General features: G+C 39.8%; 1 protein-coding gene across 5 annotated transcripts in view; it reads right to left on the bottom strand.

Moving 5' to 3' along the window:
* The window catches only part of FAM107B (family with sequence similarity 107 member B), a 76453-nt gene that overhangs the window by 6572 nt on the left and 42478 nt on the right, over window positions 1–27403 (bottom strand). For 4 of the 5 annotated variants that reach the window (XM_070755046.1, XM_070755044.1, XM_070755047.1 and 1 more), the window contains one exon: window positions 1572–1755. In XM_070755046.1, the coding sequence (XP_070611147.1) occupies window positions 1572–1699 (128 nt within the window). In that variant the 5' untranslated portion in view covers window positions 1700–1755. Of the gene's footprint in view, window positions 1–1571; window positions 1756–13467; window positions 13708–27403 lie in introns of those variants that run through there. The other variant, XM_070755045.1, reaches the window with a different exon arrangement.

The following is a 27403-nucleotide window of genomic DNA, read 5'->3' as shown; positions in this document are numbered from 1 at the left end:
CGGTCGCTGGGATTCGTGCAGCAGAAGGCGGTCCCTGAGATATATTCTGGTATCTTATCTAGTCCTCCTGCCTTACTCTGCATATATATGTACGTATCCGGAGACGTTTATCTCGCCACACTTTCATTTTATTTTTAAAGATGAATCTTGGGGCTGATACGCAGCTATCATAAAGATATTTTTTGCAGGTGCTAGCGGAAGATGTCACCCCAGAGGGCAAGAATTCCTATGCAGTATATAAAGTGGGACTTGATTGCGCGGAAATTAAATATTCACAGCTTGATACTGGAAGCTTTTCAAGCCAAGCAGATGGAGGGGTTTTTTCAGCCTTGCCATTTCCAACAATGAGAACCAGCTAAGGCTGTATACAGTCTCTAAAGTAAATAAATAAGTACCATATTGTTCTTAGTTTTGGGGGAGGAAAATAGGGAAAAGAATCTGCTTAACAGACAAATCCCTTGTGTGTCCAGTCACACTTGGCCAATAGATTTCTATTCTATTCTATTCCATTCCATTCCATTCCATTCCATTCCAAAGAATAATGAGGCGGTGCAGTGGTTAGAGTGCTATACTGCAGGCCACTGAAGCTGACTGTAGATTTTAGGGTCAGCGGTTTGTTGTGGTTAGCTCTGGCCCTGCTCCTGCCCCAAGGACTGTGGATGTGGGGGAGACATCCACATGCTGCAGGCCTGTTTTGCCCCCCCGGTGGAATCTGCTGATGAAGGCTCTTCTGACCAAGAAGACATGAGTGACAGGGAGGAGGAGAGTGTGGCAGACAGCTGAGAAGGAAATCAATTATCTAGCTACTCCTTGGATTCAGAACAAGAGTTAATGATACAGCCACGCATGCGGAGAGCGATGCATAGGCAGCAACAACTGAGAGATTATTATCAAAGAAAATGAGGCCACCTGTGGTTGGGTGGGGCTGTGGTCATTAGTGAGGCTGCTATAAAGAGCAGCCTGTGGGTTTGGCCATTGTGGAGGATTATCTGATCACTGTGTTTCGTGACTGCTTTACTGACTTTGACCTTTGTGTACTGATTTTTCCCTGCTTTGAACCTAAACCAGAGCAAAGTGAGTTTCACCTTGTGAAAGAAGAAGGACTGTGAATTGCCTCACAGCTGCAAGCAAAGTATCACAGAACTGATAAGGGACTTGTACAAATTACCAGTTTGTTTGGAGACGAGGGCTCTTTGCTATACCAAAAGAGGGCTTGGTTTAAGTGAATTTTCATTATAAAGAACATTGTTTTGAAGTTTCAAACGTGTGTGTCTGAAATTTGTACCTGTGAATTTTTGGGAGGATTCTACCAGAGAGCCTGACAGAACACGGTTCAAATTTCATCACCTGCTCAAGGTTGACTCAGCCTTCCATCCTTTCGAGGTGGGTCAAATGAGGACCCGGATTTTGGGCGCAATAGGCTGGCTCTGTTAAAAAGTGCTATTGTTAACATGTTGTAAGCTGCCTTGAGTCTAAAGAGAAGGGCGGCATAAAAATTGGATGGATGGATGGATGGATGGATGAATGAATAAACAAACTTTTAAAAAAGGATTTATCTCTTCCTCTTTTACCTTTTCTGATTCATGCGGAGTTCTCGATGTAGATCCTGATGATTCCGGGATGTTTTTACAGGATTAATCAGTTTCTGAGGCTTAATTAGTTCAGCGTTGTCTTCGTCTATGTAGTCGGGTTCAGCCATGACGGTTCTTGGTATCTGAGCCGATTCTTTGGGTTCCCAGTTCTCACTCACGTGGTCTAGAAGATACAGGAAGGGCTCTTGCTTAATAAATGAAGAAAATATTGCCTACCTGTTTTCGGAAAAGGCATCGTTAAGCATTGAGAGGCAGTTTAATTCATTCATGGCTCCCAGGTTGATATCCCCGTTTTCTATGCATACCAAACACCCAAAAGCAGCTTACAACAATAACAGATGCAGAATATTCAGCGTTAACAAAAACAAAGCAATAAATTCAAACAAAACGATTGAAATCAGATGCTTCAAAGAATTAAAAGAAATCTCGGTTATGTGCAAAGTATCCCTTGAATATCAAGGATGTGCACATAGAAACGTTTATGAGGGTAGTCATGAATTCAGCCACGCACAGATACCCTAACTTGAGTTAAAGTGGACTTTAAGAAATAGCACAATCCAATAAACAGTCCAAGCCATACACATAATAGTTTTTCCTGAATGCCCTCACTCTGCTAAACAAATAATTCCCTCAACACTGTCAGACTTTTACTAAGTCTGCACTTCTATTTCTACTAGTTTTTTTCTCATCATTCCTATCATCCTTTTCCTCCCACCTATGACTGTAGGACTGTATGACTGTAACTTGATGCTTGTATTCTAAGATTTTTATTAATATTGACTGTATCCTCATTGCTTATTTGACCCCTACGACAATCATTAAGTGTTGAACCTCAGGATTCTTGACAAATGTATATTTTATTTTATGTCCACTGAGAGCATCTGCACCAAGACAAATTCCTTGTGTGTCCAATCACACTTGGCCAATAAAGAATTCTATTCTATTCTAATCAGAAGAACAGTCCAAAGAATATCCAGTTACAAAGTCTTATTACCAATTGCCTTTGTCATTCACAGTAAACAAAGATAGTTAGGCATAAATGCAGCTTAGCTACAAGGAGAGAGAGAGAGAGGGAGAAAGAGCGATGATCTCTAGCTCCCTCTTGTGGTAAACTGCAACACAGTCAACCAAACAGAAATAGCATACAGTTAAAGCTACACACATCAACACAGTTAAACCTACAGACAAATATTGTTGGCTTATATATTGCCAACCCAACTGATTGGGCAGAGGGAGTTAAGCTTTATTGGTACACCAGCTCTTCTTTCAAGGAATATTTATTTTTAATAATAATAATAATAATAATAATAATAATAATAATAATAATAATAATAGTAATATATCAACAACAACAACAACAACAAGAGCAGCCAGCTAAGCAAATTCATTTGCAAAAAACCACAACAACTATGGTACATTTAATGACTTATTTCTGATTTTAAGAAAATAAACCATGACATAATAATAACAACAGTAATAATAATAATAATAACAACAACAATGATAACAACAGCAGTAGTAGTAGTAATAATAATAATAATACTAACAACAACAGTAGAGTTGGAAGGGACCTTGGAGGTCTTCTAGTCCAACCCCCTGCTTAGGCAGGAGACCCTACATCACTTTAGACAGATGATTATCCAACATCTGCTTAAAACCTTCCAGTGTTGGAGCATTCACAACTTCTGGAGGTAACTTCTGTTCCACGGATCAACCGCTCTGACTGTCAGGAAATTCCTCCTTAGTTCTAAGTTGCTTCTCTCCTTGTTTAGTTTCCACCCGTTGCTTCTTGTTCTACCCTCAGGTGCTCTGGAGAATAGGTGGACTCCTTCTTCTTTGTGGCAACCCCTGAGATACTGGAGGACTGCTCTCCTGTCTCCCCTGGTGCTTCTTTCCATTAAACTAGCCATGCCCAGTTCCTGCAACCAAGGACGCAACAATCCTCCTCCTATCCACAAACCCAACTCCCTTCTGGCACTGATGACGTTCCCTAGTTGGACCATGAAACATCTGCACGCCGAGAGAGCACCAAGCACCCCAAATTCAACCCTGAGCTACGAATATTCTCTCTTATAGATTGGTGGTTTTTCCCCCACACTATTGTTAACCACAAGAGAAGAAGAGCTCACAGAACGGGGAGCATCGAGCACATCAATAACCATCGCCCCACAAACTCGTTTCGGAATCCACCTCTCAACATTTTCTGCACAGAATCAACTCGAGAGGTAAATGCAACTTACTGAAACCCTCCCAAGGGCACGATTTGCATTCTCTCTTAGAGAAACATTCCATCCAGCTGCCATTTTCAATCAATAACTATAGGAAATACAATTGCTTTTATGCTGCTACTCAGCTGTGTTGCTGCGGGGACTCTGAAGAGAGCACACACACAAACAAACACACACACACACACACACACAAACAACTCTTTCCACCCATGGCTTATGGTCCCATAATCCCCTTTTCCTGCCTCTCAATTTCTTCCCCCAATCAAAACATCAGAAAAAGTATTTGTATGTATGTATTTACGTTATGTTATGTTCATAATCAATGTCTTTAAAGTAATTTTAATTTTTATATTCAATAAAAATCTTTAAAAAAAATATATCAGAAAGAATGAAAATTATCTGTCTGACCAGTAATGGGCTACTATGATCCTTAATTACTTTTAAAGTAGGAAATAATTCAGTCGTATGTTTTTCCCCATAAACGCTTTCAGCATTTGAATCATTCTCTAGAACTGAACTTTTATAGCAAAGAAAGAAAATTGAGCTACTTGCCTAATCTGTTATCCTTGTGGGTTCAGTATGAAATCTTATAATGTAATTGTGCTCCTCAACAAATCATGCTGTCTATCATTTGTCCTTTTTGTGGCTATTCAAATAATGTGACTTAATCCACTGAAAAAGAGTCCAAGAACCTGTTTGAAAACTTACATTATTATTATTATTATTATTATTATTATTATTATTATTATTATTATTAATTAGATTTGTATGCCGCCCCTCTCCGAAGACTCGGAGCGGCTCTTGGTCGGTAAGCCACTCCCACTTGGTCACATGATCTTTAAGCCACCCCTGGTCACATGATTGCCGAGCCACTCCCACCTGGTCACATGGCTGGCAAGCCACTCCTACCTGGACACATGACCATCAAGCCACGCCCACAGTGTGGCAGTAAAAAATCTGTCTGACCCAGGTAGAGAGGCAGCCTAAACAGAGTAACTAACCGTTCGGAGGTATTGTATGTGGCATATAAGTACAACAAACAAACATTTATTTATTTATCAAACTTGTATAGTATAGTAGTAGTTTGTGTACACATAACATAAAAGTAAGAATAAAAGAGGATAATAGGACAGGGACGGTAGGCACAGGGGTGCGTTTATGCGCGCCCCTTACAGACCTCTTAGAAAGGGGGAGAGGTCGACTGTAGACAATCTAAGGTTAAAGTTTTTGGGGTTTGGGGAAGAAACCAGAGTCAGGCAGTGCATTCTGGGCATTGATCCCTCTGTGGCTGAAGTCGTCATATTTTCTGCAGTCGAGTTACATTGAGTTTGAATCTACAGTATTACGTGCTCGTGCATTGCTGCGGTTGAAGGTGAAGTAGTCACTAACAGGAAGGACATTTTGGCATGTGATTTTATGAACCACATTTAGATCAGATCAGAGGCGGCGTAGTTGTAAATGGTCTATTCCCAATCTGAATGCAAAATTTGCTTAAAATTTCTTTCTACTTCCTATTGCGGGAACATTTTGTTTTCCGCAGATAATTCAGAGTTGTAAATCCAGCGTTGAGAATAATTGACTCTTTTAAGCAAAGGGGGTTCTACCGTAGAATCCCTTTGCTTAAAAGCCAAGAATTTGCCTAGAGTTTCCACACACATGTAAATTGCGTAGAATTTTTACACACATGTAAACCAAGATGGGATGTTATTTGTGTATTTAGGGAACAGAAAAATAAGTGTTACCTTGGAAATACAATTCCTGCCCCCCCCCATCAAAAAGGTAGCTTGGAGATCTTAATTGGTTTATTAAAATATAAAGGAGAAAATCCCAAGTTAAAGCAGCGTAGCAAACAAGAACCCCAGCTACAAATATACTGCTCAAAAAAAATAAAGAGAACACTCAAATAACACCTCCTAGATCCGAATGAATGAAATATTCTCATTGAGGCGGCATACAAACCTAATAAATTGCTATTATTATTATTTGCACAACAGCATGTGAAATTGACAGTCAGTCAGCGTTGCTTCCTAAGTGGACGGTTTGATTTACTTGGAGTTATATTGTGTTGTTCAAGTGTTTCCTTTTCTTTCTTTCTTTTTTAGCAGTGTATTTTGCCAAGTCTTCCTCACTGCAACTTGGTTGCAAAGGCCAAGATTTTAATCTGAATTTTATCTAGGAATCTGCAGGTTGCAACTAGGCGGAAAGATTGCCTCTCTCTCTCTCTCTCTCTCTCACACACACACACACACAAACACACAAAAAACCGGCTGTAGCAAATGGCTAATTCTCTTGGAATGGGTGATAAATCATTTCCTTCTTATTTCCCATAAAAAAATATTTTTTTTAGAAAATTCAGCATCATCGGTGGACATTAATAGCCTTTGTTCCGTCTAAGAATGAAGCGGTGGCTTTGTTTCAGAGATTCCCCTCCTGGGAACTTTCCGAGAACTTCATTCATTCATTAAAAGAAAGAATGAATGAATAAATAAAAATCCGGGAACTCTGTGACGATGGTGTCTCCAAGCAATCGAGATTGAGCTAAACAATTCAGCCAGACAGCCACAAAAAAGAGCAATAGCACTGAGACTTATATACCGCTTCCCAGGGCTTCTACAGCCCCCTCTAAGCAGTTTACAGAGTCAGCCTCTTGCCCCCAACAATCTGGGTCCTCATTTGATCCACCTCGAAAGGACGGAAGGCTGAGTCAACCTGGAGCCGGTGGTGAGATTTGAACTGCTGAACTACAGCTAGCAGTCAGCTGAAGCAGCCTGCAGTGCGCTGCACTCTAACCACTGCGCCACCTGACTCTATTCTTTCCTTCCTTCCTTCTCTGTTTCTTTGTCTTTCTTTCTTTCTTTCCTTCCTTCTTTCTTACTCTTTCCTTCCTTCTTTCTTTCCTTCCTTCTTTCTTACTCTTTGCTTCCTTCCTTCCTTCCTTCCTTTCCTTCTTTCCTTCCTTCTTTCTTTTTCCTTCCTTCCTTCTTCCCTTCCTTCTTTCTTTCTTTCCTTCTTTCTTTCTTACTCTTTGCTTCCTTCCTTACTTCCTTTCCTTCTTTCTTTCTTATTCTTTCCTTCCTTCCTTCCTTTCCTTCTTTCCTTCCTTCCTTCTTTCTTTTTCCTTCCTTCCTTCTTTCCTTCCTTCTTTCTTTTTCCGTCCTTCCTTCTTTCTTTCTTTCTTTCTATAGCATTTAGACTTATATACTCTCTAAATGACTGACAGAGTCAGCCTCTTGCCCCCAACAATCTGGGTCCCCCTTTGACCCACCTGGGAAGGATGGAAGGCTGAGCCAACCTGGAGCCGGTGGTGAGATTTGAACTGCTGAACTACAGCTAGCAGTTAACTGAAGGAGCCTGCAGGACTGCACTCTAACCATTGCAACCCCCCTGGTTCTTTAGAAGAGGGGGTCAAGCTATTTCTCAAAGGCCAGACAAGGAATCAAGGGTGGAAACTGACCAAGGAGAGATTCAACCTGGAAATAAGGAGAAATTTCCTGACAGTGAGAACCAACGAGACAGAAGTTGCCTTCAGAAGTTGTGGGAGCTTCATCCCTGGAGGCTTTCAAGAAGACACTGGACTGGCATTGGTCAGAAATGGTGTAGGGTCTCCAGCCTGGGTGGAGGGATGGACTAGAGGACCTCCAAGATCTCTTCCAACTCTATTAATCGGAGTTGGAATCAGCTCCAGACTAAAGGATCTGCTGCCTTTTGGCCTTTGTGCAATTAGGAATACATTTTATTTTTTTACTTGTGAGCCGCCTAGAGTCCCTAGGCATGAAAATGTATTTATTTATTTATTTATTTAATTTTTAAAAATCTACATACATCCATTTATCTATTTTTTCAAACGAACCCTTTGAAAGAGCCAAAGTTAGGTTTGATGCTGCCCCCTGGTGGAAGATCTGTACAAAAGCTTTAAACAATCCTTTCCACCTGGTTGAAAGCAAAATTTCACCAGCTACTCTAAAGTCATATAAAACTCAAGGAATACCGTATCCAATTGATCTGATCCTATCTGATTGTTTGTTTGTTTGTTTGTTTCTTTCTTTCTTTCTTTGTTTCTTTCTCTTTCTTTATCTATCTATCTATCTATCTATCTATCTATCTATCTATCTATCTATCTATCTATCTATTTATTGGATTTTTATGCCGCCCCTCTCCGGAGACTCAGGGCGGCTAACAGCAATAATAAAACAGTGTACAATAATAATCCAATACTAAAAACAATTAAAAACCCATTAATATAAAAACCAAACATACATACAGACATACCATGCATAAAATTGTAAAGGCCTAGGGGGAAAGGGTATCTCAATTCCCCCATCCCTGACGGCAGAGGTGGGTTTTAAGGAGCTTACGAAAGGCGAGGAGGGTGGGGGCAATTCTAATTTCTGGTGGGAGTTGGTTCCAGAGGGCCGGGGCCACCACAGAGAAGGCTCTTCCCCTGGGTCCCGCCAAGCAGCATTGTTTAGTTGACGGGACCCGGAGAAGACCCACTCTGTGGGACCTAACCAGTCGCTGGGATTCGTGCAGCAGAAGTTATGATATCTGGGAAAGGTGGTGCCAGTGGATTGAGAATAGGAAGAAGAAAGATGATAGTTAATAAATGAGTATAACATGTAAATATATACATAGAAAAGTTTAATGCAAATGTGATAATAGAAATAATAAATATATAAAATGTGATTTTGTATATAGAAAATGGAAATAAGTGACGTTAGATAAAGAAATATGTGATTTGTATAGAGAAAATGGAAATATGTAACAATGCAGAATTACCCAGGGTATTATTGTTTTTAAAGAAAAGATTGAAAAATGAATAAAATTTATTTTTAAAAAAACCCTCAAGGAATTTATTTATTCATTCGATTTGTATTCCACCCTTCTCCCTAGACTCAGGGCGGCTTACAACATGTGAGCAACAGCACTTTTTAACAGAGCCAGCCTATGGCCCCCACAATCCGGATCCTCATTTGACCCACCTCGGAAGGATGGAAGGCTGAGTCAACCTTGAGTCGGTGATGAGATTTGAACCGCTGACCTACAGATCTACAGTCAGCTTCAGTGGCCTGCAGTACAGCACTCTACCTGCTGCGCCACCCCGGCTCAAGGCATTTGCCTTGAAAGCAGCCCACACTGAAAATCAGCCAAAAATCAGTGCAGGAAATATTTTATGGCATTTTTGTAGTACGTTGTAAAATGGTTTATGAACATGTTTATGTCATAGGTTTTTTTTATAACGTTTGCCGAATCATCTATCGTTGGGAGACGCAATCCTACGCATTCATGGTTACAACTGGTCCAAGCAGGGGCTTACAATTAAGATAATATTCATTTGCAAATAAACGATTCTGCTCTTTTAAATGAGATTTAAAGCTTATAAAAGTTTGGGAATCTTTTGGTCCCCCCAAGAATCAGAATTAAACCAACCTATCACACCAACACCATCTTTCGGCTGTGGCAAGGGGGGCGTTTGCCCAGATTTGCCTGTGCACCAGTTGCGGCCCTACTTGGACCGGGAGTCTCTGCTCACAGTCACTCATGCCCTCATCACCTCGAGGCTCGACTACTGCAATGCTCTCTACATGAGGCTACCTTTGAAGAGTGTTCGGAAACTTCAGATCGTGCAGAATGCAGCTGCGAGAGCAGTCATGGGCTTCCCTAAGTATGCCCATATTACTCCAACACTCCGCAGTCTGCATTGGTTGCCGATCAGTTTCCGGTCACAATTCAAAGTGCTGGTTATGACCTATGAAGCCCTTCATGGCACCGGACCAGAATATCTCAGGGACCGCCTTCTGCCGCATGAATCCCAACGACCAGTTAGGTCCCACAGAGTTGGCCTTCACCGGGTCCTGTCAACTAAACAATGTCATCTGGCGGGACCCAGGGGAAGAGCCTTCTCTGTGACGGCCCTGGCCCTCTGGAATCAACTGCCCCTGGAGATTCGAATTGCCCCCACCCTCCTTGCCTTCCGCAAGATGTTGAAGACTCATTTATGTCCCCAGGCATGGGGGGGACTAACCCCCCCCTTCTGACTTGTAGCATTTGAGTGTGGTGTGATTCTGTAGCATTGATTGTTTTTAGTAATAATGGGTTTTAACTTAGTTTTTCTTAATATTAAATTTGTATTGTATTGTATTGTTATTGTTGTTGTGAGCCACCCCAAGTCCTCGGAGAGGGGTGGCATACAAATCTAATAAATTATTATTAAATTAATTATTATTCTATTCTATTCTATTCCATTATTCTATTCTATTCTATTCTATTCTATTCCAATTGCACTGAAAGTCAAAACCAGAATTCCTTCCCACGAGTGTTAGAAGAATAATTTTGCTCATCTCCAATTGGACGTCAATAATTTCAATATCTTTTAAAGTCACCAGCTTGGGCAATAGATAAATTCTAAAATAGACCCCCAAAACCAAATATCCTACAGCATAAATGAAGGATATGGAAAATGAGAAACACACAACCCTCAATTACTATAATTTGGGAAAGAAACTTGACAAGTTAATTTACATGGATACTGCTCCAAAAAAATTATATAAATTCATTAATATGCCATTGAAAATATAATCTGCAACAAACAGAGTCCAAATTATATTTGGGTGAGAGACCACTTCAGCATTTCAAAGACTGAAAACTGCAGAAATGTAGCTAAGGGGACACTTCCAGAAAGTTGTAAAACTGTACCAAGTAGCCCTCAACACATTAACAGCAAATCCAATTATGACAACAATTATGATAATAAAGCGGCTATCTTTTTAGCTCCCCTTCTGCCCGTCATAAGGATATTTTAGTCCCATGCTGTCATTCAGTGGAGGAGGATTTGAGAGAACTGCTGTCAAAGGCAAAGCAGGAATCGAATTGAATACGGATTTGATGAGTTGGACACCGAATCTCTGCAACACAACATCAACCACAATCATGAGCCAGCCATGTGCAGCAACTGCCAAAAAAGCCCACACAGTTCTAGGCTGCATCAACAGAGGGACAGAATCAAGATCACGTGAAGGGTTAAGACCACTTTACAAGGCCTTGGTAAGGCCACACTTGGAATCCTACATCCAGTTTTGGTCGCCACCATGCAAAAAGGATGTTGAGACTCTAGAGAGAGGGCAGAGAAGAGCAACCAAGAGGATTTGGGGACCGGAGGATAAAACATATGAAGAACGGTTGCAGGAACTGGGCACGGCTAGTTTAATGAAAAGAAGGACCAGGGGAGACAGCATAGCAGTCTTTCAATATCTCAGGGGCTGCCACAAAGAATATTTGGGGGTCAAGCTATTCTCCAAAGCACCTGAGGGAAGAACAAGAAGCAATGGGTGGAAAATAAACAAGGAGAGAAGCAACTTAGAACTAAGGAGAAATGTCCTGACAGTCAGAACAGTTGATCAGTGGAACAACCTGCCTCCAGAAGTTGTGAATGCTCTAACACTGGAAGTTTTTAAGGTGTTGGATAACCTTTTGTCTGAAGTAATGTAGGGTTTCCTACCTGAGTCGGGGATTGGACTAGAAGACCTCCAAGGCCCCTCCCAACTCTGTTGTTGTTAGTATTTTTATTATTACTACTATTACTGTTGTTGTTATTATCACTGTCAATACAACACAGCAAACGAGATCCCTATGCTGGATTTCGTATTTCATCACCAGTCGGGCGCTTCCCAAGCACCTAGGACTGCGTAATGTAGCGGCGAATTATGTTTGCCCATCCCAGTAAAGCGGCCTTTTGCAATTGACAGGTGGAGATTTTGTCAATTCCGATGGTTTTCAAATGTCCGCTGAGATCCTTTGGCCCTGCGCCCAGCGTGCCAAGGACCACTGGGACCACTTTCACGGGCTTATGCCACAGTCGTTGAAGCTCGATTTTTAGATCTTCGTATTTCACTAATTTCTCTAGCTGCTTCTCCTCAATTCTGCTGTCCCCTGGGATTGCGATGTCAATGATCCATGCTTTCGTTATCATTATTATTATTATTATTATTATTATTATTATTATTACTATTATGTCATGGTTTATTGACTTAAAATCAAAAATAAATCATTAAACGTACCATAGTTGGGAGTTTTTCCCAACTGAATTTGCTTAGCGGGCTGCTCTTTAAAACCCCGTCTGCCGTTTCCTTCCCCAAAACTCCAAATTAAAGGAAACAAGATATGTTTTGCCCTCAAGGCTGCCAGCCACCGTGAGCTCATTAGCAGCGGAGTTCAAAATATGTATTACGAACACAAAAGCTGGCAGAGACGCGGAAAGGTTTTGCTTGTTTGCGTAAGTAAAATCAGCCAAGAGTAATTGGAACGAGAGAAGAGTAAACTTTGCTGAGCATTTCAGATTAAACTGTTGTGTCCAAACCCTGATGGGACCTAGTAGCTTGAGGTTGTACAGGAAAAGGAGAATTCAGGTGGAAATAAAAACGAAACACCATAGTCCTAGAACTCAAAACACGCAGAAGAACTACACATTTCCCCGCTAAAAATTGTTTTCTCTAATGTATTTTCAAAAAGCAAATTTTGACGTCGTTTCCTTTAAGTGTATTAACCACATCAAACATTTATCATCTTGATTTTTTTAAAAGATTCCTAGCACCATCGTGTTTACAAAATCTAAGTAAATACATCTGTAAACCTTTATGCAATATACAGTAGCATCAAACAGCCCGATCAACATCACTCCTTTTTATTATTAAAAATACAAGAGAATCCAGGGATCGCTGCCTAGCTCTTAAAACTGGGGTTGAATAAGAAAACTAACACAAATTGAGATTAGTAGTGCAGAGGTGGTGTAAATGTGAATTCCTAGAACTGTAGAATAGAGATAAGTGCGAATTAAATATCAATGTGATTATTAACAGTGTTAACATGCTAAATCTGACCGACGATTTTTACCATAGATAAAGCAATAAGACATAGTACACTATTTACGACATCTGGTAAATTTATAGATATGAATTTATCTCTACTTTTCTTTCTTCTTCTTTCTTTTATTTTTAATTTTTCCTCTTCTCTTCCCTTTTTCCTTCCTCCTTTTTCTCTCTCTTTAGCTTTATTTCCTGTTATATATGTAAGTGTGTATATTGATTTATTACTGTATACTCTAAATTCATATACATTTGTACCAATATTCACAGTGCTCTTGCTTTATGTATCCCTCCCCTATTTATCTTCAATAAAGATTATATTTTCTTTTTTTTAAAAAAGACATAGTACATAAGGATAGATTAAATAACAATACGTAAACCTACATAAGAGTATCAGGAATTTCTGCTGAAGATTTGGAAGTTTGGAGAGAAACGGATTGTTTCTCTTATTTTTAACAAACTTTTTTTCTTCTTCTTCTTCTTCTTCTTCTTCTTCTTATTATTATTATTAATATTAATTAGATTTGTATGCCGCCCCTCTCCGTAGACTCAGGGCGGCTTACAGCAATGATAAAAACAATATACATAACAAATCTAATAGTTAGAATCTAAAATAACAATAATACATTTAAAAAGTCTTATGGTTTTTTTTCCATTTTTTCTTTTTTTGTTTTGAGGTGGCTTTTTTTAACATTTTTGTCTTTAACTTTCCTTCTAATAAATTTTTAAAAATCCAAAAAAAACCCCACCCTTGGGTTTGATCTTGCAAAACTCTGGATTGCTACAAACCTGGTTCCGAGGAAGCAGCGTTCAGGATTAGAAGCGGTTTCTCTCTTGAATATAAACGGCGCTGGATCCCGGTGTAAAATCCTGCAACCCCTTCCTAGGACTTTGAAGCATGAAAGAAGAGGCTGGGAATCAAAGACTAGCGAGAAGCGTTTCGAGACAGAGATTAAAAATTAGACAAGTCTATCCAGAAGACCAAGGACAGGGTGGAGTTGACCTTACTCGCTAGATACGTCTCTTGGCAAAGAACCAAGTTCCTCTTTTGTCTGTAAATACAGGAGGAGGTGGGGCGCAAGGGAATAAGACAGCTCCCTGGGGATTTCTTAAACCTTGTGGTTTGTACACACAGTTCTAAGTTTCCTCACTTCTTGGCTAATGTGTTGTTATTACAAAAATTATGTTGCACACTCTCGTTTTCCGGATTCATGCTGCAAATTCTTGATCATAAAATCCCGCCGACTCCATTACTACGTTTTTAAGAATGAGATGCAATACCAAATTTCATTTTAAATTTCATACCAAATACAAGATGAAAAAACAAGACCTTACAGACAATCCTCACTCCATCAAAGACCTTGGATTACTCCTCATATCAAATGACCTCAGTGCCAAAGTCCACTGCAACAACATCATCAAGAGTTGTTGACCTCATCCTACGTAGCTTCTGCTCCGGTAATCTCACACTACTAACCAGAGCATACAAAACTTTTGCCAGACCAATCCTTGAATACAGCTCATCTGTCTGGAACCCATACCACATCTCGGACATAAACACTCTAGAAAATGTCCAGAGATACTTTACAAGAAGAGTCCTCCACTCCTCCAGAATCCCCTACACAACTAGACTCACAATCCTAGGTTTAGAAAGCTTAGAACTATGTTGCCTTAAACATGATCGAAGCATAGCCCATTAAATCATCTGCCACCAGGTCCTTCCCGTCAACGACTACTTCAGCTTCAAACACAGCAACACAAGAGCACACTGTTAACCGCTTACAGAGGGTTGTAAAAGCCCTGTGAAGCAATATATAAGTCTAAGTGCTATTGCTATTCCTTAATGGCCTTGTCATCGCAAAGCATTTCGAATTCCCACAGCCTTTTATGAACTTCTTACTTGTACAATATCTTTAGTCAGCTTATTAGGAAGATTTTTCCCCCCTGGACTGTAATTGCAGGATACTCAACTGATAATGGGAAGAGGTTTTATAGCAGAGGTCTTCAAACTTGGCAACTTTAAGACTTGTGGACTTCAACTCCCAGAATTCTGGGAGTCCACAAGTCTTAAAGTTGCCAAGTTTGAAGAGCTCTGTTTTATAGGATGGCAGTTTTCCAACATCCACGACTTAAGCGCCCTGCCAAAGAGTTCCCACAACCGTGTCGTGTGGGTCTCAGAGCCCAGATCCCTCCCTTCCCAAGCCATGGTGCCAACGCTTATAGCTGCCCTCTGAATGGCCCAGTGGGGGTCCCAGGGAACGGATCAACAGCCTATAATCCTGCTTTAATGCACACCAGAGGTCCAAAGCAAGGAGGAGATGGAGCCAACAAGACTTTGGAATCTCTTCCAATTTGGAAGTATTCGGGCTGAGCCCTTAGTTACAGCCCTACGGTTTTCTCCAGGCTGAGACGCACATTGCTTGGAGCGGTTCCCCTGCCCCCCCCCTCCCCCCGTGGAAAAATTCCCCATAGATTTCCATATTTCATCTTCCTCATTTGGACATTGCACAAGGTTTCACAAATGTGTGAGGAGGCTTCGGTCCCAGAGTGACAGCCACCGGGAGGATTGTTGTTGAGCACCAAGAAGAAGGCCATTTGGCTTGGCTACCTCTCCGACGGAAATTCATAACGGTTTCATAGCACGGAGGGTATTTATGAATGTGCACAAAGAGATGAGATAGATAGATAGATAGATAGATAGATAGATAGATAGATAGATAGATAGGTAAGTAGATAGGTAGGTAGGTAGGTAGGTAGGTAGATAGATCATAGAGAGAGAGATGATGGATGACAGGTAGGTAGGTACGGTAGGTAGGTAGGTAAGTAGGTAGGTAGTAGGGAGGCAGGCAGGCTCGGCAGGAAGATAGAAGATAGATAGGTAGGTATGGTAGGTAGGTAAGTAGGTAGTAGGTAGGCAGGTAGGCAAGACAGGCAGTTAGAAGATAGGTAGGTAGGTGGGTATGGTAGGTAGGTAGGTAGGTAAGTAGGTAGGTAGTAAGTAGGCAGGCAAGACAGGCAGTTAGAAGATAGGTAGGTAGGCAGGTAGGTGGGTATGGTAGATAGGTAAGTAGGTAGGTAGTAAGTAGGCAGGCCAAGCAGGCAGATAGAAGATAGGTAGGTATGGTAGGTAGGTGTATTTTATTTATTTATTATTTATTTTATTTATTGGATTTGTATGCTGCCCCTCTCCGGAGACTCGGAGTAAGTAGGTAGATAGTAGGTAGGCAGGCAGGCAGGCAGACATGGAGATGGGCTAGGGAGATAGAAAAATAGACAAGAGATGGATAGACGTAGAGAGAGAAGCGAGGGAGAGAGAGAGAGAACTTGAGATAGAGAGATATTGAGGGGCAAGCAGGCCATGCCAAAGACTGCACATTCTGGAGAAACGTCCAGGTCTTCCTTCATACAAAGGGGACCTCAGAAGGTCTTCTCCATCACTGCCCTTCAGTCCAGAGCCCGATGAGAGAATAGTGAGCCCTTCCGTTCTACCTAACCTGGCCTCTCCATCGCTCACTCGTTCCAGCGCGGCTGTCTAGGCTCAGCCAAGTCCAATGAGAGACGGGGGAACTTAGTGCAGAAAAGAACCCAACATTTCTCCTTTTTTAGCCCGTCTTTCATTTTACGCGCACTGCCAGCCTAGGCCTGTCTCCAGCCGTAGTCTTGCAATTTTTCTGCCTCCCTGTCAACAAAGCTTTTGACGAGAAGTAGCTTACAACGGCAGTTACATAAATGTCCCAGGCTTAGGAAAAAATGCCAGCAGGCCAGGAGAAAAAATAACAACCCTCCGATAAACTCCTGCTGAAACACTGACCCAGCAATCTGTTTACAGATTAACTTTTCCAGAAAAACCCTGAATATCTTCCATGAGTATCTTCCCAGCTGCTACTTGGAAGGTATAAATAGGCTGCTATAAATTAAGGAACTCAACTTCATGCTGGGATGCTAGATATATTTCCAGCAGTGTAATTCATTCTCCTTTTAATGGTATTTAAAATTGGGAGATGTCGAGGAGAATAAATATAACGGCCCAATTAAAAGTGTTTATTATTATTATTATTATTATTATTATTATTATTATTATTATTATTATTTTCATTTTCTAAGCCACCCTTCTCCTGAGACTCAGGGCGGTTTACAAGATAACTAAATATATAAATAATATATTTATATATAAATATATTAATTTATAAATATACATATATTTATAAATATATAAATATATTAAGGGGCGAGCATCCCCGAGTCTTCGGAGAGGGGCGGCATACAAATCTAATAAATAATAATAATAATAAGTGCACCAGTGTGCCTTCCGTCCCCTGTCCAATTGACCCTCCTATATTTTATATATCTTTTCTTCCATTCATATATCTTTTCTTCTATTCTTCATTGACGTATTCTATTCTCATATCTTTTCTTCTATCCTTTCCCTGACATTTACTACTACGTGTTTTTATTCTCTTTAACTTTCAGTTTGTATTGGACAAAATAAATAAACAAACAAACAAACAAACAAACAAATAAACAAACAAACAAATAAACAAATAAATAAATAAACAAATAAATAAATATCAAAATTTAAACTAAGATACAATTATAAAAACTCAGTAAAACATATTAAAAATCTTACAGAAAACGCCAGCAGTATGGGAGTTGTAAACTAAGTAGAGCTATCAGTCTTGGCCGCCACAAAGAAGATTTGGGGTTTCAACCTATTCTGCAAAGAATCAGAAGGAAGGACAAGAAGCAATGGATGGAAACTAATCAAGGAAAGAAGCAACTTGGAATTAAGGAGAAACATCTTGACAGTGAGGATAATTAACCAGTGGGACTGCTTGCCACCAGAAATTGTGGGTGCTCCATTGTTGGAGGCTTTTAAGAAGAGTGCAGACAGCCACCTGTCTTGAAACGATGTAGGATCTCCTGCTTGAGTAGCGGGTTGGACTAGAAGACCTCCAAGATCCCCCCCAACTCCGTTATTGTGTTAAAAACCCAGGATAACTATACTGTAGAGATTATTATTTAGATTTTTTTTTCTTTTAAATATTAGATTTGTCTACTGTATTATTGTTATGAGCTGCCCCGAGTCTGCGGAAAGGGGCGGCATACAAATTTAATAAATTATTATTATTATTATTATTATTATTATTATTATTATTATTATTATAATTTATAATTATAATAATTATAATAATAATTCCAGCAGACTGTAAATCCACAGTAACTGAATTTAAACATGCCTGGGATGAACATATATCCATCCCAAGATAAAATACAGGAAATAGTATAAGGGCAGACTAGATGGACCATGAGGTCTTTTTTCTGCCGTCAATCTTCTATTTTCTATTAAATTATTATTATTGTAAGAACTCTCAATAAAGAACTCGTGCAGTGTCCATTAAGATAAGAGGTAAACTCATTAAAAATTATTTTTAATCACATATTAGTGGATTATTTTTACCAGTGGATTGTTATCTTTATGCAGGAGTACAAAACTACCCTTAGAAGTACTGTACTATATTTCATGCACCAGGATTGTATTTCACCTGCAAAATACACCTTAACCGTTTTGTTTTGTTTTAAAAGATAGCAGAAGTTTTCAGATTTACTTAATTTACTTCCGTTTTGTGACTATGTAAAGCACAGAGTTATACTGTATTACCAACTTTTACAGACTCTAGTCAGGTAGAACTGGAATGTGGACTGAAGAGATAAGGCTAAGATTAAAACAAATATCTTCAACCATCAGTTAACTTTGAAATGATAAGCGTGTTTGTTAAAACATTTTTAAAATCCGGTTTCGTTCTTCGAATTTTTAACACCTTTTACACAACAAAAGATACAGATGGAGTGTATAAAATAGTATTGGTACTTATCAGCAAATCATACCTAATCTTATTCTCTATTATTTGCAATTTTTTCAAAGAAGTGATAACTTTATTATCTCTTTTTTAAAAAAAATAAATTTTATTAACTTATATACAGTACATTAAAAACAATACAAAATGCATACATTATATACCATACATACAAAAAAAAAAGCAGAAATGAAAAATAACACATACAAACAAAAAAAGAACAAAATATATTGAGTATAATAGAGTCAATTATACTAGTACTTATAAGAAAATCACACCTAAACTTATTCTCTATTATTTGCATTAAAGATAGTATTAAAGAATGCCATCATATTTGTACAATATAGCAATTGTGGCAATTCATATCACAGATTAACTACTATGGTTATATATTTTCTATATTCCCCTGTTTATAAAAAAATTTCCGCCTTAGTAATGTATTAAACAATGTCGGTTGGCGGGCCCCAGGGGGAGAGCCTTCTCTGTGGCGGCACCGACTCTCTGGAACCAACTCCCCCCGGAGATCAGAACTGCCCCTACTCTTCCTGCCTTCCGTAAACTCCTCAAAACCCACCTTTGCCGTCAGGCATGGGGAAACTAAACATCTTCCCCTGGGCACGTTGAATTTATATATGGTATGCTTGTGTGTGTGTGTGTGTATGTTAGTATAGGGGTTTTTCTTAAATTTATAATATTTTAATTAATTGGATTATGTATTGGATTGTCTTTTCACTTGTTGTGAGCCGCCCCGAGTTTTCGGAGAGGGGCGGCATACAAATCCAAATAATAAATAAATAAATAAATAAATTTCCATAAATAAGTCAACCAATACAACTATTATCTATTAACTATTATTATCTCCAATTATGCACCGATATACCAAATCTATTAATCGCTCAACTATTAACATCCTTACATATATTGTTCATTTATTATTGTCCTCTAATTTTTTTCTCCTTCGTTCTCACCATTCATAAAACACGTTCCAAATTTCATAATACCCCGAGTCTTCTTTATTTTTTAAATTTCATCATCGTCATATCTAATTCTACCCATTCCATTATTTTCCTCATCCCGATATTTTCACTTATTAAACTTTATTCTCATCTCGCTGAAAGCTTCAGCTATCATTTTTGCTTTTAGAGAAATTTGCAAGCCTTGTTTTTCTAGTCAAATGTTCTTTGCCACACCTTCCTTATACCCGTTTGCGGTATTTTCCAGGAAGTTCTGGGGTTGAGATATAGAACAAGAGGGTTTTCTTGGAAACCAGGCCTGGAAACTGAAGGTGAACGGAGTTCTTTTGATGCTTACGGAAGAGTTGGCTTTGCGTTCTTGGTCCAGTCTGTTTGATTGGCACTAGACCATAGAAACATAGAAACATAGAAGACTGACGGCAGAAAAAGACCTCATGGTCCATCTAGTCTGCCCTTATACTATTTTCTGTATTTTATCTTACAATGGATATATGTTTATCCCAGGCATGTTTAAATTCAGTTACTGTGGATTGACCAACCACGTCTGCTGGAAGTTTGTTCCAAGGATCTACTACTCCTTCAGTCAAATCATATTTTCTCACGTTGCTTCTGATCTTTCCCCCAACTCACCTCAAATTGTGTCCCCTTGTTCTTGTGTTCACTTTCCTATTAAAAACACTTCCCTCCTAAACATTATTTAACCCTTTAACATATTTAAATGTTTCGATCATGTCCCCCCTTTTCCTTCTGTCCTCCAGACTCTACAGATTGAGTTCATGAAGTCTTTCCTGATACGTTTTATGTTTAAGACCTTTCACCATTCTTGTAGCCCGTCTTTGGACCTGTTCAATTTTATCCATCTCTTTTTGTAGGTGAGGTCTCCAGAACTGAACACAGTATTCCAAATGTGGTCTCACCAGCGCTCTATATAAGGGGATCACAATCTCCCTCTTCCTGCTTGTGATACCTCTAGCTATGCAGCCAAGCATCCTACTTGCTTTTCCTACCGCCCGACCACACTGCTCACCCATTTGGAGACTGTCAGAAATCACTACCCCTAAATCCTTCTCTTCTGAAGTTTTTGCTATCACAGAACTGCCAATACAATACTCAGATTGAGGATTCCTTTTCCCCAAGTGCATTATTTTACATTTGGAAACATTAAACTGCAGTTTCCATTGCTTTGACCATTTATCTAGTAAAGCTAAATCATTTACCATATTACAGATGCCTCCAGGAATATCAACCCTATTGCACACTTTAGAATCATCGGCAAATAGGCAAACCTTCCCTACCAAACCTTCCCCTATGTCACTCAAACACATATTAAAAAGAATAGGACCCAGAACAGACTCTTGTGGCACACCGCTTGTAACCTGACTCTGCTCAGAATACTCGACCATCATCTTGAAACGAAACCCCTGTCTCAACCCAGTTTGAATCAGAAACACATGGCGTGCAGATTAAGGTGGGGAAGAAGAGAACCAAGACTTGAAGAGAAATCAGGAGCCTTGAATTAATTTTGAACCTTGTTGGCAGAGTGTGCAAAATAATGAACACTAGTCCTCAACGATTGATCTGCTTGATCAACTTGATTAGTTGCTAACCTAACCCTACGTAGCTTCTGCTTCGGTAATCTCACACTACTAACCAGAGCATACAAAACGTTCGCCAGACCAATCTTCGAATACGGCTCATCTGTCTGGAAACCACACCGCATTTCGGACATAAACACTCTAGAAAATGTCCAGAGATACTTCACCAGAAGAGCCCTCCACTCCTCCACTCGCAACAGAATCCCCTACGCAACTAGACTCACAATCCTAGGTTTAGAAAGCTTAGAACTACGTCATCTTAAACATGACCTAAGCATTGCCCATGAAATCCTCTGCTGCAACGTCCTTCCAGTCAACGACTACTTCAGCTTCAACCACAACAACACTCGAGCACACAGCAGATACAAACTTTAAGTAAACCGCTCCAAACTCGACTGCAGGAAATACAACTTTAGTAACCGAGTAGTTGATGCCTGGAACTCTCTACCTGACTCTGTAGTATCATCACCTAGCCCCAAGAACTCTACCCTTAGACTCTCCACTGTTGACCTCTCCCGATTTCTAAGAGGTCAGTAAGGGGCGTGCATAGGTGCACCAGAGTGCCTTCCATTCCCTGTTTCTCTCTTACTGGTATCATGTATATAAACATTGTTTTAGCTTTGTACATCACCAATACGTACTTGACAAAACAAACAAAGAAAGAAAGAACATAAGACCCTAAGAAGAGCCCTGCTGAACCAGGCCAAAGCCCATCGAGTCCAACATTCTGTGTCCCACAGTGGCCCCCCAATTGTCCAGAGGGATCTTGAGCAGAAAGAGAAGGCAAGACCCTCCCTCCCTTTCCTTTGACCCTCAACAAATGGGACCCAAAGGAACCCTGCCTGCCTCAACCAACACAGAGGCGGCACTTGGACATCCGTTTCAATAACCACCTATGATACACTTGGCCTCCATGAATCTGTCTCATCCTGCCTTGAAGCTCTCCAGACTGACAGCTGTCACGACTTCTTCTGGAAGGGAATTCCATCAACTAAGGACCCTCTGGGGGAAGAAATATCTCCCTTGATTTGTCCTCACTTTCTCACCTGTGAGTTTTAGGGAGGGGCCCCTCGTCCTAGTATTGTGTGAGAGAGAAAATAATTTTTCTCTATCCACATTTTCTATCCCATGCAGGATTTTATACCCTTCAATCAAGTCCCCCCTTAAACGCCGTCTTTCACGGCTGAAGAGACCAAAGCATTGTAACCTGGTTTCCTAAGGGAGGGGCTCCATTTCCTTCATCATTCTTGTTGTCCCTTTTTGGCACCTTTTCCAGTTCCATTCTATCCTCCTTGAGGTGTGGTGACCAGAACTGTACACAGGACTCCGAGTGTGGTCTCACCATTGCTTTGTACAGAGGCAACACAACACTTGCCAGCCTTTTTTTCGATTCCCTTCCTAATCTTGCCAAGCATGGAACTTGACATCTTCATTGAGCTGTCCACCAAAACCCCAAGATCCCTTTCTTGGGTTGTCTCGGAAAGTTGGTAGGTATAATTGGGATTCTTTGCCCCGATATGCATAACCTTGCACTTGTTTGGGTTAAAATGCATTTGCCAGAGAAAGAAATCCCCTTGCAGGAGGTGATGGGGCTGCTCTCAAGACCCACTGATGATGTTACCAAGTTTGGCCATGAAACATTTGCAAGAATACCACCAAGCTCAGAAAGCACGAAGGACCTCTCATTTCAAGAGCTACAAAAACTCTCCTTTCTTGGTAACACTTGACTTCCTCTGCAAGGTTTGTAGAGCATGAGATGCTACGATAGAGCTCAGCAGGAAACGAGTCCAACTGTTTTGAGGTTGATAATCCTCCCACCCTGGAAGCTCAGCCAGTTTCAACTCACATGTTATTTGACTTATCATGTTGCTTCGCTACTGTATATGCCCACAAGATCATATGCTGCAACGTCCTGCCTGTCAACGACTACTTCAGCTTCAACCGCAATAACACAAGAGCACACAACAGGTTCAAGCTTAATATCAACCGCTCCAAACTTGACTGTAAAAAATATGACTTTAGCAACCGAGTTGTTGAAGTGTGGAACTCATTATCGAACTCTGTTGTATCAACCCCCAACATTTCTCCCTTAGACTTTCCACGATTGACCTCTCTGGGTTCCTTAGAGGTCAGTAAGGGGCGAGCATAAGTGCACTAGATGTGCCTTCCGTCCCCTGTCCAATTGTCCCTCCTATATTTTATATATCTTTTCTCCCATCCATATACCCTTCCTCTACTCTTCATTGATGTATTCTATTCTCATATCTCTTCTTCTATCCCTTCCCTGATATTTAATACTACACCTTTTTATTCTCCTTAACTTTCAATTTGTATTGGACAAAATAAATAAATAAATAAAATAAATAAATATAGATTATCCAGCTCTGAAAGCCCAATATCAAGAGCCCACCATCCCAGGAAAGAGAGGAAAGCTACAAGCAGTGGATCCAATTTACCGTATTTTTCAGAGTATAAGATGAGGAGGAAAATAGGTATTCATCTGGCTAGCGTCCTTAGTCTGGTCAGCTTCAGCACATTATTTGATCCCCTGGTTAGAGCTTTAATACAACTTTATTCAGAGAGAGTAACAATGAAAGAGCCTGCAAGCCAGTAAGAGCTAGGAACATCATTAGCACCTGGAAAGAAACAGTCGGAGCAAGTAGAGGAATGGAAAATACCTGTGACTCTGTGGTTTCTTCCCCAACCCCCAAAAACCTATCTTCAAGTACTCCTTGACTTACGAACAACTTCCACCGATGAGCAAGAGAGCTGTTAACTGAATCTCTACAACTTAGTAATATGGTTGTTAAGTGAATCTGACCTCCCCTACACTGGTCAAACCTAAATCCTGCAACCTGTTCTTCGTATGTTTTAATCTTCAAGACTTTTATTATCTTAGTTGCTCTTCTCTGCCCTTTTCCCAAAGTCTTAACATTTTTTTGTAACAGGGTGGTCAAAAATGGACGCAGTATTCCAGGTTTGGCCTTTGTTAGTATGTCTCAGTACGAAACCTTCAACATACATTAAGCAGAGTTGTTGTGGTGTAGGAAATGTGTATTAGCCCAACAATGACTCAGACTTAGTATCAATGTATATACAACAATATTACTATTTACAAATATGCGGAATCCACAATATAATACTCTAATAGTTTACAAACCACGCACACAGCAAGAATACAGCTCACGGCACAATATATCTTAAACAAAGTAACTGCCCCCCAAAGGGAACGGTGGTGGCGCCCTCTTATGGCCAACCAATAATATTTCCTTAAAGGTACAGTCTTTACCTTTATGCAAACTAACATAGTTAGCTACTGTATGTCATCACCCAACTAGGTTACGTTCTATATACTAACAGCCTTATTAAAGTTTTATAAAGTGGTATTAACGCTTCACGTGATCTTGATTCTGTCCCTCTATTAATGCAGCCTTGGACTTTGTTGGCTTTTTTGGCAGCTGCCGCACACAGCTGGCTCGTATTTAAGCGATTGTCTACCAAGATCCCTCTCACAGTTACTACTGGTCAAAGAAATCTGAATTATACATGAGCATTACTTGAAAGGTATTGTCCAATGCAGAGCCTGGCAATCTCTCTTGACAGATTTCATAGGGTTTGGATGATGTACAACGCTCAATGCAAATCGGCCAGGTTGGTCTGGCGAGTGAAGCAGATAATTCCCCTCAAATGATACACACAGGAAAAGATGTGGTCAGCATTTATGAATGGGCTGCTCATGAATGAAAACCAGCCGGGAAGAAAGAAAACAAAACAAAAGAGTGACAAAGCTAACTAACATTTCTCGTATCAATGAATCACCCATATTTGTTGGCTTTGTTAAGCAGAGGGCAGCATCCTAGAAGAAATATAGAATAGAATAGAATTCTTTATTGGCCAAGTGTGAATGGACACACAGGGAATTTGTCTTTGGTACAGATGCTCTCAGTGGACATAAAAGAAAAGAGACATTTGTCAAGAATCATGAGGTACAACACTTAATTTAAAACATTTAAATACAGGGGTGGACAAGAAAATGGAAACACTGGACTTTTTGGCATCATAATGTTTGAACATGTTCAAGTCAATCAAAACTTGACATATTTTAATGTTTTTTTAAAAATTCTGTTATTTGATATATATTTTTTAAACTACCTTTTCTTTTTTTTTACAGAAATTTAAGGAAATTGGTTATAACCTTCTAGAATTGGCAGAACTCTCAGACTTTCAAAGAGGCCAAATTGTTGGTGCTCGAATGGCAGGCGTTGGTGTCACAGAAAGTGCCCGAAGGTTTGGCGTTTCAAGACGTCATGTCTCAAAAGTCATGGCTGCTTTTGAAAGAGAAGGGAAAACGTCGTCAGGCAAACACAGCCCTGGTCGAAAGTCGAAGTTGTCTGAGAGAGACCGTCGGACTGTAAAGCGAATTGTTAGAGCGGATCACAAGACCACAGCTCCTAAAATCACCGCAGAGCTCAATAGACACGTACAGAACCCAGTTTCCACAAAAACTGTTCAAAGGGAGCTTCACAAATCTGGATTCCACGGAAGAGCTGCAAGGTGTTTCCATTTTTTTGTCCACCCCGTATGTTAAAGGGTTCAGGAGGGAGGTGTTTTTAATAGGAAAATGAATACAAGAACAAGGGGGTTAGTTGGGAAAAGATCAGAAGCAACGTGAGAAAATATTATTTGACTGAAAGAGTAGTAGATGCTTGGAACAAACTGCCAGCAGACGTGGTTGGTAAATGTACAGTAACTGAATTTAAACATGCCTGAGATAAACATAGATCCATCCTAACATAAAATACAGGAAATAGTATAAGGACAGACTAGATGGACCATGAGGTCTTTTTCTGCCATCAATCTTCTATGTTTCTATATTTCTAATGATTGTCATAGGGGTCAAATAAGCAACAAGGAAACAATCAATATTAATAAAAAATATTAAGGATACAAGCCACAAGTTACAGTCATACACTTGTAAGTTGGAGGAAAGGGGTGATAGGAATGATGAGAAAAAACTATTAGTAATAGTAGTGCAGACTTAGTAAATAGTTTGACAGTGTTGAGGGAATTATTTGTTTAGCAGAGTGATTGCGTTTGGGGAAAAACTGTCCTTGTGTCTAGTTGTCTAGTTGTATGCAGTGCTCTGTAGCGTTGTTTTGAGAGTAGGCGTTGAAACAGTTTGTGTCCAGGATGCGAGGGGTCAGTAAAAAGGCTCAGTAAACAGTAAGAAAGTAAATAATTGCAGAAGCATGACCCAAACTTTTTACAATCAAGTTTAAAGCAGTTTGCAAGTTAAGTTTCAAGCAGATGTCCGCACACGTTACATTACAATTAAAACTTTTTTTAAAAAAGTCTTTTGCAGCTAAGACACTAGTATGAACCACTATATCTCTCTGCCAACTGCACAAGCTGCCAAAAAGCAAAGTCACACACATGCCGGAAACTCAAAAGTTATGAAACGATAAAAGGGCTTTGCGACTTCAAAGTCTGTGCGAGACTTTAAAATTGGTTCACAGCTACAACCCGGTCAATGAAACATCTGCACCATAACCTCTGCCTCTCCAGAGGTCTACTTGGGAGTTATTTCGGTGGTTTTAGTAATTAAGTTATTGAACTATGTTATTTAATCAAGGGGTCATTCTCGGTCAAGTGGACCAGGTGAAATTGAAGCCTTATTTGAAAAGAAACCGTCATAAAAACGACACATGTGATAGAAAAACCCATGCTCTTTCTAATGAAATGAAAAGGAAGGTGATTGAAGGTGAGGAAACAGAGAGCGATGGAAGAAAATGTGAAGGTGATTGAAGGTGATGTGGCAGAGCTCTTTTTTTTCTCACCTTCAATCATCTTCGTTTTTTATTTCATTACAAAGAGCAGTTTTTTCTTTTCTTTTTCTTTTTCTACTTTATTCATTTGTTTTTTTCAAATATAACATACAAAAAAGAAAAAACATACATAAAAACATACACAGACAACATCTGGGAAATGAAAGTTCCCCCACTTTTTAGGTATTTGATCAGAGAATTTTGCTTCTTTCACATAGTATTAATTTTTCAATTTTTTTATTCGACGTGTTGCTTTGCGTAGATTTTTATTCATTTCTTTGTCTCTCTTTTCTTTAGTCAATCATAGAATGAGCGGAGTTTTTTCTATCGTATATGTTGTTTTTGTGATGGTTTCTTTTCAAACGAGGCTGCAAAAATCAGTCAAGTGGACACCTGGTCCACTGGACAAAGAATGACCCCACTAGCTGGATAGGAAAAGGAGAGAGTGGATTTCAGAAGAATGAAGAGGGAATGTT

The sequence above is a fragment of the Erythrolamprus reginae genome, chromosome 6 (genome assembly GCF_031021105.1).
Source record: "Erythrolamprus reginae isolate rEryReg1 chromosome 6, rEryReg1.hap1, whole genome shotgun sequence".
NCBI classification, from domain to species: Eukaryota; Metazoa; Chordata; class Lepidosauria; order Squamata; family Dipsadidae; genus Erythrolamprus; species Erythrolamprus reginae.
Note: the sequence above shows the minus strand (reverse complement) of the source record. Positions and strands in the feature narration are given on the sequence as shown.